The 18,388-nt window shown below is 40.6% G+C and overlaps 1 protein-coding gene across 1 annotated transcript in view; it reads right to left on the minus strand.

The window, feature by feature from the left end:
* Positions 1-18,388, minus strand: part of tmem8b (transmembrane protein 8B) — a 221,663-nt gene that overhangs the window by 152,133 nt on the left and 51,142 nt on the right. The window contains exon 2 of the mRNA XM_072664458.1: positions 12,207-12,396. Coding sequence (XP_072520559.1) covers positions 12,207-12,396 — 190 coding nt within the window. The remainder of the gene's footprint in view (positions 1-12,206; positions 12,397-18,388) is intronic.

Raw genomic sequence — 18,388 nt, forward strand, 5'->3', positions numbered from 1 at the left:
AGGTTCTCTGGTAAAGACAGTAGTTCTATTTACAGTTGAACATGACAACTTGGATGCGTACGTAGGTCTTTTACATAGATATTGGCCTGTTCTACATGTATAGCACCAAAAAAGGTTCCACAAAACAAACAAAAACCATTTCAATACTATATAGTATAACCCTTTGTGTTTATAGTGTCTGTGCAGGTCCTTTTAAGGTTCCACACATTCACATATCTCATTTACGAAACTCTCTAATAAACCATTAATTGAAAGGTTTTACATGGAACCAAACATGTTTTTTTTTATGGCCGTGTATTAGGAACCCTTTTTGGTAGTTTTATTTTTAAGTGTTTGGGCCAAAAAGGTTAAAAATGCAAGACTACACTTTTAGCAAAAAGTCATACCAAACCAAAAAGGTTCTTTGGCTTGTTGCAAGATATATTTACAACCATTTTCTTCATAAAAGTTCCATATACACAGGTTTTGCTTCATAGAGGAGAACCATGTGAAGGCTTAAACAGATCTTAGCTGATAAAATAGTTCTCGAGTGTTTGTTACTGGAGTGTTCAATTCTAAAAAGTACAAATTTCTTTACAAAAGAACCCTTAAACCTTTCTGAGGGTGTAAACTACAGTAAAGATTTAGACACTGCTTGATTGTCTGTTTTTTAAGTATGAGTTGAGTCCGGTCCTTAATTTTATTTATTTATTTTTTGTACTGGGACAGGGAAACACATTAAAATTGCTGTCCATGGCAGTCGAGCATGTGTTACAGATGTCGAAGAGTATTCCTTTAAGATTTTACAACAAAGGTGGCGCTGCTGCTTGTGGAAGGAATTCTGCATTTATTTCACGCTCGTCAGATCAGAGCCGCTCAACAAGTGCAAAGCGGCATCACAGCCGGCACGTTACACTAAGCTCTCAGATCAGACGCAGGGGGGTCGACTGGCTCCATCTTTTTTTCCCCCCGTGGACAAACTTCTTCCGTGCCTCATGCACTGCTGGCTGGCGAGACGCGCTCCAAAGCCCAGCTTCATTATCCATGGCAGAGCAGACAGCAGTCTGTTATGACCCAATTAGTGCTGCGTCCATACATGTTATTAATACAGTGTATTAATGCGACACCCGTCTGCCTCGGGTACGTCTGACCCTAGATCTGCCACAGCCTTGTTTGCTGAAGTGCTTGGCCCCCTGTGAATGAGTGCTCATGATCAAATCAGCAAGGGCAGCCGCTGACGTGCTGTCTTGCACCTTAAAAGGTCAGAGCTTTAGTATGGGGAAAAAGCTTTGTTTTTTCAGTAGTAGGGGAGAGCGAGGCTCAACCTTTCGTTTTGGTCTTGTTTAGTGGTTTTGATCTATTCAAAAATGTAATAGCTTTAATCACAACAATATTCTGTGATTAATCATAATTAAGTTAAAATGCTAGCTAGCATGTCCTTGAATTTTTGGCAGCAAGTGCATAATATCTGAGCACTTCCGCTTCGAACACGATGAAGCTCTGACACAGAAGCTTTAACAGAGAACAACTTTTTAAGAGAAAACTGGATGTATCAGTTATGGGCGATTAAGCAAGCTAAGAGAGAAGAAGCAGAAAGAGAGAGAGAGAGAGGTCAGGGATGGGTAAGAGAATGAGAGTTAGTTATGAGATATTTCAGCATAAATAAAGTATAATCTACCTTCTGAGCTCAACAGTAGCAAAGCTGTGTTTACATTGCTATGGATATGTCACTATGCTCTGTAAAGGGACATACGGAAAGAATTTGGGGCCAAACTTTCAAATGAAGATGATTGATTTGCGTCAAAAACGTATTCCAAAATATCTAAGGAATATTAATGTTTGACGTAAATAACCCACACATCTTTACTACAAATGAAAATGTAAACTTTACACCAACTATATAAGCATACATTCATGAAAACACTACAACCTGACCCATAGTGGTTGGAGCGTGTTGTACCAGTCTCCAACAAGTCTGGTAAAAGCATACAAACATAACATTAACACACCCTGACTAATACTGAGTAGGTCCTCCTGGTGCCACCACAACAGATCTGACCATTGCATGCATAGACTCTGCAAGACCTCTGAAGGTGGGGCCTCCATGGATCGCAGTAATGAGCCTTAGGTACTCATGACTCAATGGTTCTCAATGGTTCACTGGTTGTCCTTTCTTGCACCACAAGACCTGCCTGATGTTTTGGAGATGTTCTGACCCAGTCGTCTAGCCGTCATAATTTGGTTGTTGTCGGAGTGTTTCAGATTCATATGCTTGACCATTTTCCCAGCTTTTAACACCTTTAATCACCTTTGAGAACTGGCCGTTCACTTGCTGCCTAATATAGCCATGTCTTGACAGACGCCACTGTAGATGAAGTTAATCAGTAGTGCTAATGTTGATGGATGTATGCTGTGTATCTACTTCAAAACTGGTATATTACAGCGTGAGAGAGAGTAAATAATCTACTATAGAGAGAGAATTCTGTAACCAACACTCACACTAATGATGAAATTCGCTGCTTTTATATGAAATATCTGTCTGAATACAGTCAGATGATGTTGCTATGAGAATATGACAAAGTGACAAGGTGACAGAACCCTTTGTCTATCTGGATCTGTTGAACTACATGACAATAACTACCTGTTATTTTGCTGCATTCATTTGTGATTTTTTTTTTTCTCTTTTCTGCTTGGAGAGGCTGAATGTTTAGAAGATAACACCCTGGTTCACTATTTTCACAGACACTCATACAGCAGTTAGCTCTGACCCACGCAATCTGATAAAAATCTGGTTTAAAAAAAGAGCTTAATCTGTTATTAAATCTGATAACTGCACTTTGCTTCATACTGTATCACCCCATTAATCTATGGTTGTTAAGTAAGAACAATGGTTACTTCCATCTAATCTATTTTGTCAGAAGGCAGAAAGAGATGAGCCAGTAAAATAGTGTGATATCAACATTGAATTTCCTACATCATTAAAAAATGCCAGCTTCCCTTTGCTTAGTGTGAATGTCATCACGAATAGGTCGATAAAAATTATACAGAATAACGTGTTGTTAGGTTCATCTGCATTTTGTCTAATATATTTTTTTCTCTGTAATTTCTGAAATGTGTGAGGCTTTTTGTAACAGTCATGGCTTCTTTTTTTATTTTGCAAAGCTGTATAAAAAGGATAGAACACACATGTCTGCAACCTTGGGGCAGATTGACTAACAGAGGCGCTAATTACCAACAATCTACAGACCGTTTTCACTGGTGGGGTGGCCAATTTAGCAGGTTGTCTACCAAGAACATTTTATGCAAATTAACACAAGCACAACTTCATAATTAACATAAAATCCACTGTCCTGCAAATTACCTTTTCATATGAAAGCCTGCTTCCACCTGCTTACTGTTTTGTTTCCCTGTATGTTTCTGTCAGCGATATGTTCATATTTTTAATATTTACTTTTAAACAAGTAAGTTTCTTCAACAAATCATGATTTGTTTTCTCAAAATTTAGACTTAACCGCTCAATTCAATGCCAGTCGAATTTGTTCTTTGAGAAAAAAAAATTAAGATAATTGAAGAAATAGCTATTATTGTTACTAAGTTAAACATGAAAAAATAGTCATGATCATTTTTTTTTTCAATCTTAAAATGATGCTCCTTGTAGTAGGGGAGAGGGAGGCACCATTTGGCACATGTGTGGTTTTGTTATTTTTCTCATTTTCAAAATATTTTAGGAATATTAATGTTTTAGGCAAATAACCCGTACACCTTTAATATAAATTTAAATGTCAACTTTAAAATTAAGCAGTTTGAGCATAGATTAAGTTAAAAACAAGAAAATAGTCATTTGTCATGATGTTTTTTTTTCAGTCTTAAAATGTTCTTAACAGGGCTTTTGTGCCTCCACATCGCAAACCACAAGTGACTTTTTAACCCCAAATTAGAGTCTGCACCTGCATGTACCAGCAGATTTGCCCCAAAACTTACACCATGACATTATCTGCACTAACACACTCCCTTTTATACACCCCAGAAGACAAATGTGTTTCAGGCAGGGTCTTTGATCTATTTCTAACCAAATCCAGCATTCTGTGCTGGCAGATGTAGAACCAAACCATTTCAAATGGGCCACAAATCATTAAGTCAGTGCTAGTCAGCAGACGAATTTCCACTTACATTTTTTTTGAGAATATAAAAACCCCTTTTTATTTACCCTTCAGGTGAATGTGGTTGAGATCTGTCTCTGGCCTCGCCTCTGAATCTGGTCTCAGCGATCAGACTGTAATCTGATCACGGTGAGCCCCTGGGGGTGTTTACACCTGCCTTTTAATGCAGTCAGACCAAATTCAACCATGATCTGATCACTGGCGGTGGCTGTTGATGTCTGGTGTAAACAGCCTAACATCATTTTTCAGGACCATGGACAGCAGACAGGCTACTGTTTGCTGGAAGGCAGATTGAAAAAGTTGAGGAAAGTACATTACACGTGTTCAGCACAGTACTTTTAATAAAGTAAAACTAGATGAGTCCTCCTGAACCCTAGACATCCTAATGCAGCCCACAGTTTGCATCAGCATACTTGGAGCTCATGCTATGAGCTGCAGAACCATGTAGATACAGGAAGTCAGAGGAGCAGGTTGAATTAAACAACAGACCTTTGCAAACCACGTCCCAAAAAGATAACCACAGACCTCTTTGTGTTCATGTCTCTTGTCTCACAGCTTACGACTTGATTAGCTTTGCTGATGTGTTCATCCCTTGGATCTGATATTATGCAAATGAATGGCATAAATCTGGTTGTTCTTGTGCTTGTCTAAACAAACAAGCCCGGAATGCAGATTGGGTTGCAGACTTTAATTGAGGCATGGGTTTTCTATCATTGTTTCATTACAGAGATTCATACATAGAGTGGTTGGTCCCTTAGTGAGCATATGAGGGGAATTAGAGTCTGAAAGCCCGGGCTGATATCTTCATTTTGATGAGGGTGCGAAGGGAAAAAAAATCATCTTCAAAGCAGATAAAAAAGATCAAAGGGCCTAACAAATAAGACCAAACAAGCAAAATTTTACATTTCCAGTTTAAATGGAAATATGTCATATCTGGATTATTATTTAGCTCCCCAAGTTATTGCCTACGTGTTTGTAGAAAACACTGCATAATCTCAGGATAATGACTTTAAAGCAATATATTTAAGCCAAAGGGCTAGTTTCAATTTCCCACTTTCCCCCAAATGCAGTCGAACATTTGGCTGCCACATTTATTCATGGTAGTCAAAGACGTTGACAATGAAAAAGCGTCAGTGTCAGTATTAAAGATGCCGCATGGTTTTAACGTTATTGTAATTTTTTTTATTGACTGGATTTTACAACAAATGCTTTTCCTCATTACCACTACATAACTGCTCCATGAGGTCAGTTGTTTGGCTCCAGTCTGGTGGCCCCTATTCTAAGCTACAGTTCTAAAAACAGAGGCTCGGTTATCAAAATAGGTTTTTACATTTTCAAAGACCCAAGACCTAATAGCGCTCAAGGGCAGAGATAGATGCCATGTTAACCTTTTCAGGCAAACACAGTAATGCATCATCTTGCAGAGCTTCTAACCGTTTGGTTCTTGTCAAAGTGACTCAGATTCTTACACAAGATTGCAGCTATGAGAGATTACTTCGCCCACTTTTTTATAGATAACATATCATACAATCAAACAGTGTCAGAAACCATTTACATTTATGGCATTTAGCTGACACTCTTATCCAGAGCAACTTCCAGGGTTACTCATTTTACAGAGGTGGGCCAATGTAGTTTTAGGAGTCTTGCCCAAGGACTCTTATTGGTGTAGCGCAGCATAGCCACCCAGACCAGGAATCGAACCCCAGTCTCCCACATGGTGTGGTAGCTCACTGGCAGATAGTGGTGTCATCTGTTGTGGCACACCTACCACCAAAAACCACATAAACAAGCCTATTTAATATGACTGAACAACTTGACCTGGTTTGAGGCAAGTGTGTGATAAGTAAGGCATACCATTTTTTATGATAAAAAGATTCTAACACACTATAAGGACAAAAGTATTATGACCCCAACTCATCCCAAAAGTATTAAATTAGTATCAGAGCCCTATCATTCTGGAGAACCCAATTCCACTGCTCCACAGCTCCGTGCTGGGGGCTTTATACCCCTCTAGCCCACGGATGGCATTAGGTATGGGGCCACCAAGGGGAAGTTCGTTACACCACGGAAAACGTTCCAGGACAGAAAAAAGTCTGGACGCTTGTGTTCCGTGGATTTCGAGGGATGGCGGGTCGAGCCGAGCCGTACTTGAAGTTCGAAGGGCTCTTGCTACTGATCGACTTTTGACCATTATCGAGTACGAAGGGGCTGGTCTTTGTGTGCCAGGGTCAGGGTTTTGAATCTGATGCTAGCAGCAACTACAGGAAGCCAGTGAAGAGAACACAGCAGTGGAGAGACATGGCTGAATTTAGAAACGTTAAAGATGACGACAAGTTGCAGGGGCCTGATGGTGCGCAGAGAGAGACCGGCCAGAAGATAGTTGCAGTAGTCAAGTCTTGAAGTGACAAGAGACTGAACAAGCACCTGGGCAGCCTTTCTAGAGAGGAAGGGTTGAATTCTCCGGTTGTTGTACAGGAGAAATCTGCATGATCGAGTTACGTTTGCAACATGGCTTGAGAACGATAACTGATCATTCATGATGCCTATTCTATTGGCAGTACGTATCTAAAATCAGTGTCAGCAATGGATGCAACTCAGAGTAGCTGAATGCATTCATTAGAACGGGGGGTCCAACATTTGGAAATGTAGTGTAGGTCAGACGCTTCAATAACTTGTTAGCTGAAAGCTTGTTAGCTTGGACTCAAAACATGTCTTGGCTTGAGTACTTTAGAGAAAAAAGGAAAACTGTGTTAGAATTATTGCCGCAACACCAGTAGTCATTTTTGGCTGCTCTATGAAAATGCATAAAGATTGCAGTGTAAAAACTTCCATACAGGGTCCTCCATGCAGGCTTGCAGGACAGCAAGGGTGACCCTTGAGAGTATGTTCCACTAAGGCCTTTGGAGATCCGCTACACTCCAGCTCTCTGGTTTGTACTGGGCCTAATTAGAGTTGTCATGGCTGGTCCAGTGCTTAGGTATTGATCGCGAAGCAGCAGCGTGTGGCTACTTTCCTACTTGCCCCAGTTCATCCTGCTGCCTTCCTCCCTCCCCAAGGCCTTATCTTCTCCATTTTATCTCTCCCCAGCACCCAAAGGCAGCCTTGTTTAATTACTGTCTCGTTATGGCGCCCCCTGCCTGCTTTCTGACAGCTGAATCGACAGAACGTGCGGCTGGCTCCATTCGTTATCGCAGTGGTGAAGGGACCTGACAGTGGTGGTTGGAGAAGGAGTAGGGGGGTTAAGGGTGAGTAGAGGGAGGAAAACCATGCAGAAGATGACAGAAAGGTCTAAGAGGGCCTCGAAAGGTCCTTTAATTAGTGGCTTAGCGTTCCGCTTGGTTCCACTGCAGCTGTTATGGCGTCATGGAAGCAGAGTGTTTATCTTTATCACAGAATGAAGTCCTGCTCACTTTTACATAATGCATGGAATTTGGAGTGTTTAGTAATCACTGAGTCTTTAGAACTATAAATTAATCAGAAACACTCAAACAAAGGTGGCCAGATTATCTAAAGAATTTTGCAATGGATAACACTTTCAAAAACCTCCCATTAGTGTGAAGAATCTACACTGTTACAGACTGGAGGAGGCTTAAGCTATCTGCTAATGACCTAACTTATCTAGTTGACTGTCTGGGGTAGGGCATCCCAAAGATAACTCCTTGGGAAACCCACCTGGACTCTTTGTTTGTATATTGCTTTATGTTCTTGGCCCTTGGAACACCCCCACATCTAAAAAAACTTAATTGTTTTGTTCTTTTAAGAACCATGTTTGTAATAGAGCTATGTGAGTGTGATGAACATTTTAGAGGTCTATCAAAATGTGTTAACTTGATGTAAAGACTCATCTTTGTTACAAACATGGTCCCTAATGGAACCAAAAGTGTTTCTTCTATAGGATCGTTCAAAGAACCATTCAAAACAGCTGTGCTAGTTTGAAGTGTGTGCTGGTTTCGTGTATGCTTTGCTTTGCTTCACTTCCCCTGTCCTAATGACATACTCCATAGGTCATAAACATGGGCCAGCACCACCATAAGCACCATTTAAGTCCAGTAGTTCAGTTTAATTTTGTTTGTTGACCAAAGCAAACCCAAATCAACTCTTTTCATGGAAAAACAGTCCCCTGATTCATGTCATCAGAGCTCCGTTGGAAAATAAATGACTGCCTCTAGCCATGCAAAGTTTATTCCTAACACCACATATTTAAGCAAGGAACATTAGATCTTAACACTGCATAGGGACATGTATTGCCTATAAAGCAATAAAAGCAATATCTAAGAAAGCAATTTGATTAGGTAACTTTCTCCCATTAGAGCAATGTTTTTTTTTCCACTGGTTCTCTTGATATTAAGCTACAAAGCTGTCAAACTATATTCTATCCATGGGCAGGCCATCCATATTGCTTCACAGAAGCCCCAAAGACATCATTTTCATTAGCACTCATGCTGCGACACAGCTGTGCACGCTGTAATTATTACAATGTGTTCCCCTAGAGTTATGTCTGACATTACAAGTAAAAAAATTAGCTTTTTGCAAACTTAAGACAGAGATCAACCTTCGTGCCGTATTTCCCAATGGTAACTTCCCCTTCATGCAGTGCTGCACAAGTATGTGCACATAGCTATTTTGGTGCATATGATGCATCTCAGAGACCACAAAAGATTTTTTTTATTAATTATCAACTTGTAAAATACATGTTTAAACAAAGGTAGTTAATTTTATAGAGCTAACCGATCCATTTGAAGAAGAGCTTTTGAAAAGAAGATGTTGAGATCTGCCAATTTGATGACTGAGGTAAGAGAGAGTGGGTGGCAGGCATATATTAGACTGGTAAAGAAAGGTGTTGGAGGTTTTGTAGCTAGGTCTGACACATCCTTGCTGTTTGCTTGAGACTGTGTGCTAAGGCAGGCATGAAGGGCTAGTCAGTGGTTGTGGATTGGTACAGTATGTAATTAATTGCACAGCTATAGCATGATGGGTAAATATAGGCTGTTTTGGGCATATGCTGTTGATGTAGTGTGTAAAATCCACATGGAACTGCTAGCTAGAGTACTATGGTCGCCTTATTGTATTGTGTTTAGTAATGTCTAAGCTTAGAGGCTTCTTTTGAATTATTAGTCTATTCTAACTAGCTAAGGTTTTTTCTTGGGTAAATAGCAAAGCACTTTGTAAGTCCCTCTGGATAAGAGCGTCTGCTAAATGCCATAAATATAAATGTAAATTTAGCTACTGAGCATGCATTAATTGTGACAGTGTGGATTTTTATGGTTTATGGTTATGGATGTAGTGTTTACAAGTAATGTGTAGGGTCTACATGGAACTGCCAGCACTGAGCATGCATTAATGATGCAGGTGGGGCTAGGGAAGGCCTTTGTCACCAGGTAGGACAATGTAGTTCTACTGTTTTGAGGTTGGGTAGATGATGCGTCTGTGTAGTGGGCTTGGAGCTGGTTGGGTCTGGGATGCCAGACCTACTATTGAGCCTTTCGTGATGGGTCATGGGTTTACTTCAGCAAAACACTGATGAAGGCAGGTGCCTACTTAATTATGAGCTTGCAAGGTAGATTAGATGCAGGACTGTAACCTTTTTTCCAGTATAATTTCATGACTTATTATTGAAAAAAAAGGTAACTTGCCCTTCATGTTTTTGAGGCTGAAACATTTACATAGCTCACATAGAAGTTTGGTTTTCCACAATAAAAAAAAATAAAACTGTCGATTACAAACTGTGACAACTGTATCTTTCTATTAAGATTGTATGCTGCTGAAGGCAACGTCAGCAAATGATAAAAAGCCCTTTGTCCAGCAGATCGACTTTTCTGTTTGTGGTGTTTTCATTTTGAGGTCAGAGATTTGCACATATAAGATCAGATGAACCACTACATGGTCTCCTTATCAAAGCATCAAGAACATTACTCACTGTTTGCTGAGAATGCAGTAGTTTTTTGTCTGTCGCTAGTGGGCATAGCTGTACAAATAACTCAAGGACATGCTGTTTCTCACTCTATACCACCATAGTTAACACAGGCATGAGTTATGAGTTATTCAATGCGTTCAACAGAAGGCAAAAGCAAGGTCAGCCTGTCTGACGGAAGTTTAATGACATCTAGTGGGTTTGGAGTTGAAGACTATTGAAGGTGCGCTGCTAACATCACTCTCTTTTGATATTAGCCCAGAGCACAGCTAACTTAAACCATTGTCCTCTGGCCCACAAGGGCAAAGAGGGGCAAAAGGGATCTAAAATGAACAGAGATAAATGTCAGTTAAAAAGCACTTTGTACAGCATGGAACTTTAAGTCAGCCACACGGCATGCTGTAGAATTTATATTGTCATATTGCCACTTTGCATTTCCGAACCTCCTTTTCTTTAAAGTCTGTCTTTTTTGTACCTGTCTTGTATTCCTAAGTAACTAAGGAGTCTCTATCAGACTGCTCTTCTCTTTGTAAAATCCTCTCTTTTAAATTCAGCCCAGGTTTTTAACCTTTAAAGCCACTCTCGCTGAGAAGCCTTGTAGAGAAGTGAGGAATTTTGATGTTGATAGTACTGTATAAATTACACCATTGTACTTGAGCCTAGTGTAAAGGAATTTCCTCTGAACTCCTCTACTGGTGTTCACACTATTCAAAAAATAAACTTAAATCAGCTTACACTCTTCTGTATTTCATTATTATACCTGCTGTCCATTCATGGAGCTGCTTTTTTTTTTCATTTTACATAATTCTTTCTAGACTCATTTTATTTATATGAATCACGCTGCTTTTTGTTAATATACCTTCAAATATGTCCTAGAATAGAAAAGAGGCAGTACCAAAACCTCACAAATAACTGTTGCTTCATTATTTTTACACCCCCATAATATACACAAACCCAGTCCACTAGCAAAAGCCTTTCCACAACTAAAGCTTTGACATGGTCAAATGTGACAGCCAGGAGAATATGGTGGAGAGTGGCAAATACTCTCCAGACTCCATAGTTAGCAGAATACAGGAACCAGACCTCATAACCACAGCTCAACTCAAGGAGCTCAAACTCAGAAAGCCAAGGAAGCGAGTAAATGTCTATGGTAGGCTGAAAGCTATCTCTTCTTATTGTGTCCACTCCCTTGAAAACAAACGGGACTACCGCAACTGACTACAAAAATCTCTGGCATATCATTTTTTTTCATGGTAAGACTTAAGAAAGCCAAATCCAGAGACATTACCTGGTGCTAGTCTACAAGCTAACTTGGCTACAATTTCTTCAGCAAGCTAACCACACACCACACTGAGAGGACACCAAGAGGACACAGAAGGGACAGCACTTGTTGAAATGTATTTATTGAATTGTAGACTGACATATGTAAATGGACTGTGCTCTGATTGGCTGCCTTTCATTGCGATTCAAAAAGCAGAGTGAAACACACCTTACAACTTCAGTGCGAATAGGTGTACTACACTATGTAGGCTGAATTGGCTGTTTTTCATGACATGACAAAAACAATACATTAAAAAGGGGTGTTTATGCAGAATAGTTTCTGTCTGTTGATCATGTAGATTGGGGAAGGAAGATACTTTATGAAATGTTAATCATGCTTACATACTACATTAACCACTTGTATATTAAAAGCAAGGAAAATTAGTTTTTCAAAAATATGTGCCCTTCTGAGTACGCTTCTGAGTATTCCTTTATTTTTCACAAAAGAATGGTTGAGTGCTCAGTGCTCTTGCTGAAAATCCATTTGAAAATCAGCAAGTATGAAACTCAATCTAATCACAATGTCATCTCACATGTAAAATTTATGAATCTCCGGTGTACACTGCACTGAGGTTCCGGGACTTGGCACCCCTGCTAAGTTAATAAATGCCTTTTTTATGGAGATGGCAGAAAGCGACCAAAGTCAGAGAACCCATTTTCTGGTACATTTCAGTACACATTGTTTCAGAGTAGCAAGTCAGCATAGTGGTGTTCTCAGCATCAGGCTTTGGAAAACCAATGCCGCTGCTATAAGAGAAAGCACTTTTCACAACCAAGAAGCCTTGAAAGCCTCTCGAAGAATGAAGATATGAAGTATGAAGTCCTGGCCTACTCACACTGTCACATTGCGGTCAGGACAGCTGTCTCCGAAGGTGCCCCCTTGCTCTTTAAAGGTAATGAGGTTCCAGACGGCCACCACGGTGTCATCAGGCACGTTGAAGTGGAACAGCTCCACGCTGGCAAATGAGCGAAAGGCGTTTAGCTTGCGAGGCGTCCGGGTGAAATAATCCGTCACATACAGGCAATCTAAGGAAAAGGGAAAGGGGAGAGAAGAAGTTAGACTGGTGGTCTACAAGTACATACATTTTGTACCAGCACATTCTCACTACACCTGTAGAATATAGTGGAAGTATGTAAATGTACACAATATATAAACAAAAGTATTGGGACACTTGCTCATTAATTGGCTCTTTTGAAATCAAGTGTATTAAGAAAGAGTTTCTTCTGCTTTTGTTGGAGTAGCTGTCTGTGCTGTCCAGGAACGTCTTTCTACTAGATTTTGGAGATTTGATGTGAGGATCTGAGCATTAGTAAAGCCATGATGCTGGATGATCACCCCACCTCATTCTCATCTCATTCCAAATGTTTTGAACACGGTTCCATTGCTTCACAGCTTAATGCAAATATCCCTCTAGCCTGGCACTAGGCATGGTGCCAAAGGGTCATTTGCTCCAGAGAGTCCTATTCTATGAGAAATGCTTTTCAACAGGGACTAGACAAGCTGCATATCTGCTTTTGCACATCTGTGTCAGCGAACTGAACATAGCAAAATGCTTTCATTAGACGTATAGCTCATATAAACCCTTGCTGTGATTGGCTGCATTGCATTGGATAGTGCATTAAAAACCCTATAGATTGCAACTTTAACTTATAGGTGGACAAAATATAGGTAAAAATAGGTGGACAAAACTGCTTAACACTGAATTTATGTAAATGTGTAGATAAATATACAGTGGCATGGAAATGTTTGGACACCCCTGGTCAAAATATGTTACTGTCAAAAGTTAAGGGGGTTCAAGATGGCATGATTTCTAAAGGGCATAACGTTAAAGCACATTACTTTAATAATTTAATCAAGATTACTCTTTTGTAGTCATTGTCATAAGTATCAACTGCTTGTGAACACTGTTGAATACTGTACTGCTCCACCAAAGGTACATAGTGCAGTAGCAGCATTCTGGCCTAGTGTGGCAATGACAATGACCCTATTCACCCTATTAAAATAAGATTAAAATTTAAGGTTTGAATTTGAATAAAGTTGAATTTGAGTTTGAGGCTGTTCCTTTAAGGTACATAAGCTATGTTGCTTTAAGTGCTACAATTAGCAACGTAAGCTCAGCAACTACTAGCTTATAGTCTGCTAAAGGCTGCATGGCTAAATTCAGGAGATTGGTGTTAGTAATATACAGGCCACTAAGTTAAGTGAAAGGCGACCTATATCTTTGCTAGTTGCGGCAAGCTGGGTTATATGTGAGAGTTAAGGAAATCGGTTCTAATTCGTTCTTCCTTTCAGAAGCCTTTCTGGTGATTTAATCAAAGCTGACCCGGGTTTGCATTTGGCCCTCGTTCAGAAGAATACGGGCTCTATGCAAAATTAATTTTGCTGCTATCCTCCTCAGCACAGGGCCAGAGAGGAGACACTGGGATGACATTTGCAATCTGCCTTAATGAGCCGTGCCTTCCTATGGCACCATTATCAGCGGCAGACCTAATGGCTTGCAATCTTCTCATGATTTGCAGAGGGGGGCACATTTATACCCTGCCGCCCGGCTACTTTCCACAGTATTCATGGATTCCCTGTGTGTTCAACACAATTTATTGCTATTTGTCTCCCCAAGGGCAAAGGGAAGTGCTCCTAATGGAGGTTCCTGTTTAGGGTTCTGTTCACTTTTCCCATGGCCCAGACAGCTGTGGCACTGGAGTGATATAGTTTGGAAATGGATGTCGGCCTCGTCGTTCTCCTATGCGCTGCAATTTAACCTATTCCACAGAGAGGCCACAGGCTGCATCAGGCCTGGCACAAAGACCAAATTGTGAACCGCTGCTGCTGTAAAAATTAGCTAACACACCAGTCAGTTGTAGCATATGCAAAGCAATCGTCATGAGCAAAGGATGCGATTTGACTTATGTCCAAAAGGTACCAGACGAAGGTTGTAAGCATCTTGGAAGCCGCTAACTTTGTGGGATGTTCTAGAGCCACCATAGTAAAGGAACAGAGAACGGACTTCTTGCACATGAAGTGCCTCCTAATGGTGGCGCCCCACCGCCATTGATGCCAGAGGAGAACGATGATTCCGGCGAGTGGTACAGAGCAATCAACATCAACCCCATCATTAACCTAATACAGTCCATACCATGATAAGGGTGGTTATATCCACTATTAAGTAGGTGCTCATAATAGTCTATAGTAATGACTGTGTAGTATTAACCATGAAAAGAATGAAAATCTACAGGAAACCTTATTTGATGGAGATAGCATATTGCTCCAATGTTTTTGGTCTGTATTTTCTTATATTGAGAGTTCTTGGCAGGGATATATTATTTTAACCAGCATGATTTATTAAACCAGTCCAGTGTTGCATCCCAGAATAGCTGTAGAGTCTTTATCAGTCCTCTTTACCCTGCACAGAATTCTCCCTTTTAAATTCAGGCCAGGTTTTTAACCTTTTCCACCACAGTCCATTGAGGCTAGGCCCCAAAAAGCATAGGCCTAAGCTGCGACTATCAATGGATGAAGCTTAATTGGCCAGAATAGCGTTTATCCAGGCAAAGCTAGCCTCAGGGGCTGGAGGAACACGAGGATGCTAAAAGCTTTAGCCAAAAAAAAGAAAGAAAGAAAAAAACAATGGCTCAGCCCTGCGCCTTTCACTGCTTGCTTTTTACTCAAAGGCTGCTTTGCGCCTCAACAAGCATTATGCAGCCGTTCCATATAGAGCATGCTGTTGAGAGTCGCATGTGGCAATTACTGCATATGCGAAACATAGCAGTGCGAGGCAGGAGGAAACAGCCTGGAGAAATCTGCCTCCAGCCTCTGGCTGACATCTCAGCAGGAGGGAATCAGCTAAAGGCTGACATCCCTCATAGCCTTTAACAAACACTAATAGAGCCTGTGTATGTGCATGTGTATGTTTGCGTAGATATGTATTTAACACTTGCTGAAGACCAAATGTCCCTGGGATGTTGATGGTCTATATGGTGTTGTGAAAAAGTAATCGCCCCCTTCCTAATTCCTTATATTCTGTTTCAGATTATGCATTATGTAAAGCAAGGTAGGTCTCAAAAAGCCAAACAAACTAATTAAAATCTACCACTCTGGAAAGGGTTACAAAGCCATTACTAAAGCTCTGGAACCAAAGCAAACCACAGTGAGAGCCATCATCCACAAATGAAGAAAACTTGAAACAGTGATGAACCTTGACCAGGAGTGTTTCTTCCAAGTACCTGTCTGAAAGGCTTAAACTTATTATACTGTAGTAAGCAGCATTTTTCAGTTTTCAACATTTCAACTTATAAATCTGCCAAAAAATAATAAAGTGGAGTTATGAAATAACAGCCTATGAATAAATAAATACACATCTCTACTTCTAATATCTAATTTCTCCAAACCTGTGTTCACACTAGCAGATGACAAGTCGCTTACGTTGCCCCAAGTTTGTCCCTTGTGGCTGAGTTGGAGGCTGCCTGCATTGTTGCGTTGTCGCATGGCTCAGCTTTTGACCAAAAAATGTAAAAGCCAAAACAAATACTTTATGTATTGCTCTTTTTTCTTACAAAAATCATTATCATAAATCATAATCAAAAATATGTGTATTTTGCCCTTTATATGGGCACAGATGCATAATATAAGAAGAAAGAAGTGGTTACGAGCCTCTCAAAGACAGCAGAATCTAGGGAACTCTGACCCCCTTCGGACCAAACTCTGAAGATTGGTCCGAAGAATTTGTTGGAGCCAATTGTTTAAAATGGCGTTTCACTGGGTCATAATTCATTTGCATAAAGTTGAAAAAAAAAAAGCAACATGTCTGCTGCGTACTTCTGCTGCTAGTGGGAACAAAAGGTCGGTCCTAGCTCTACTGGTAAGAGGGGGTTCTTGGACTTCTAGCTCACATCTTTATATCTCTGTTACAGAAATAGAACCAAAAGTGTTTATTCGATAGCATCGCTCAAAGAACCTGAGTGGCTCAGAGTGGCTCCAGCAGACTAAGGCAATGCCATTATGACCCACATTTCGCTGGTCCTGAGTTATGCTGCCTGCCATCAGCAGCCAGAGCCTGAGGTAGGACAATTGACCTTACTTTCTCCAGGGGATGGTGGTGTAAGTGTAGATAGCAGCTCATAAAGAGGCAATGGTTGGTTGCACATGTGTCAAAGGAGGCATGTCAGACCTTACCCCCCCAGTGTCGGGAGCATTATAGGGGGTGGGGTTGGAAACTAATAGGCTAAAATTTGGGAGAAAAATAGTGTAGAAATATTAAAGGAACAAGAATTGTAGCACCTTTATTTTTAAGAGTGACTACAATGCAAACAAGCTGATGTATTCTTATGTTATAAAAGTGTGTAATAAACATTTGGATTTGGCTCATAGGATTCTTATGAGATTATGCTTGAAATGTAGGAATGTAGCTACATTTAAAATGTGGAAATACCCCACAAACAACAGCATGCAAATGCGTGGCTGTTCGAGGGATCATTGAGGAGGAATGAAGGCAGCTATATTCCAGCTTCATCCCTACATCACACAACCCTCTCTCTCTTTCTCTCTCTCTCTCTCTCTCTCTCTCTCTCGCTCTCTCTCTCTCACTCTTGTCCCCCCCCCCCCCCCCCGGCTCTGTTATTTACAGACATAACAAATCAGCCACACTGACATTTTTATTAAGCTGATGGACTCTCTGTGGTATGACGCCAGCGCAGGTTGTTCATCTGTTAGCTCACACGGCCTCGGCACGTCCCACTGATGGGCTCCTCACGCAAGGACCTCAAAGTGTGAACAAAATTACAGCGTGAACAAGGCCATTTGGAGCTGTGCTTGCCGCAGTGCTGCTACTACCTCAAATAGCAGCAACTAGCTTGTATGCTAGATGTTTCATTTCCAGTGGACAATGTGCGAATGCAGATAGCTTATATTTAGAAATGGACACTTACATTTTCTGGGAAATGTGTTCTATTGCTTGGAACAGCCTAAATTTGTTTGAATGTATTTGAATGTTTTATTAGATATGAATGCTCATGTTTCTGATATTAAACTGCATGGTTTATGCTAGGCCAGCAATTTGAAATGGTCATAGTCCTATGTCCAAAAGGTGTTCAGTGTTTATTTAAGAATGAGGAAAAAAGTGTGCATTCTGAAGAGTATGTTCACCCTTAACATCAGTGGGTCTCCCGTCTCTTCAGTACAACCAAATTCATGTCCTACAGAAAGAAATGGCCTGTTCCCTATTAAGTGCAGGTAAAGTGCAAGCCCCGCCTCCACATGCTCGTTGTCGTCGTCCCCAACTTGCATTTCTCAAATGTGCGGAGATGGCAAGAGACCTGCTGATTTTGAGAAAAAGAACTAGTGTGAATTCTGTCTCCATTATGTAAAAGAAAAGCATGTGCTATATTGCTTGTATTTATATTTGTATGTATTTGTCCTGTACCACTCCAAGGAAAATTCATGTCCATTTGAGGTGAAACTTGGGGTCTGCCACTGCCTGCCACACCCTGTCAGACTGATTTGCCCTCATGCCAGTCATGAAGCAAGGAGACGATTTTTGACTGTTACATGTGTTGATGTGACACACAGTCAGCTCAAGTGTCAAATTAGATGACCTCCACTTAGGTTTGTCCACTCTGGCAGACAGGCAGTTCTACCCCATTTTTAAAGCTTTAAAGCTATGCTCAGCAATAGCACTTTCTTTAGACAGCAGAGCAGGCCTGTATCACTGCAGAACACACAACTAACCTCTACTAACCTCTAGTTTAAATTAGGTTCATTAGCAAAATATACAAACCTGTTTGCATTAAACCAACAAAACAAGAACAATTTTAGTAGCTCAACACAAATACTATTGTGCTTTCTCCACTTTCAACACAAAATGTTACTTTCAATGATGACTCAAGTCTTCGAATTAGTCAAACCCTTTAATTCAAATTGCTGTGATGCACAGCAAAACACCAGCTTCTGGAGTAATCTGTGCCCATTCCTAATGGGCAGCCCAGTTCACTAATGTTCATGGGTTTTGCTGCTGGAACCTCCTTC

Source organism: Salminus brasiliensis, chromosome 20 (genome assembly GCF_030463535.1).
Source record: "Salminus brasiliensis chromosome 20, fSalBra1.hap2, whole genome shotgun sequence".
NCBI lineage: Eukaryota > Metazoa > Chordata > Actinopteri > Characiformes > Bryconidae > Salminus > Salminus brasiliensis.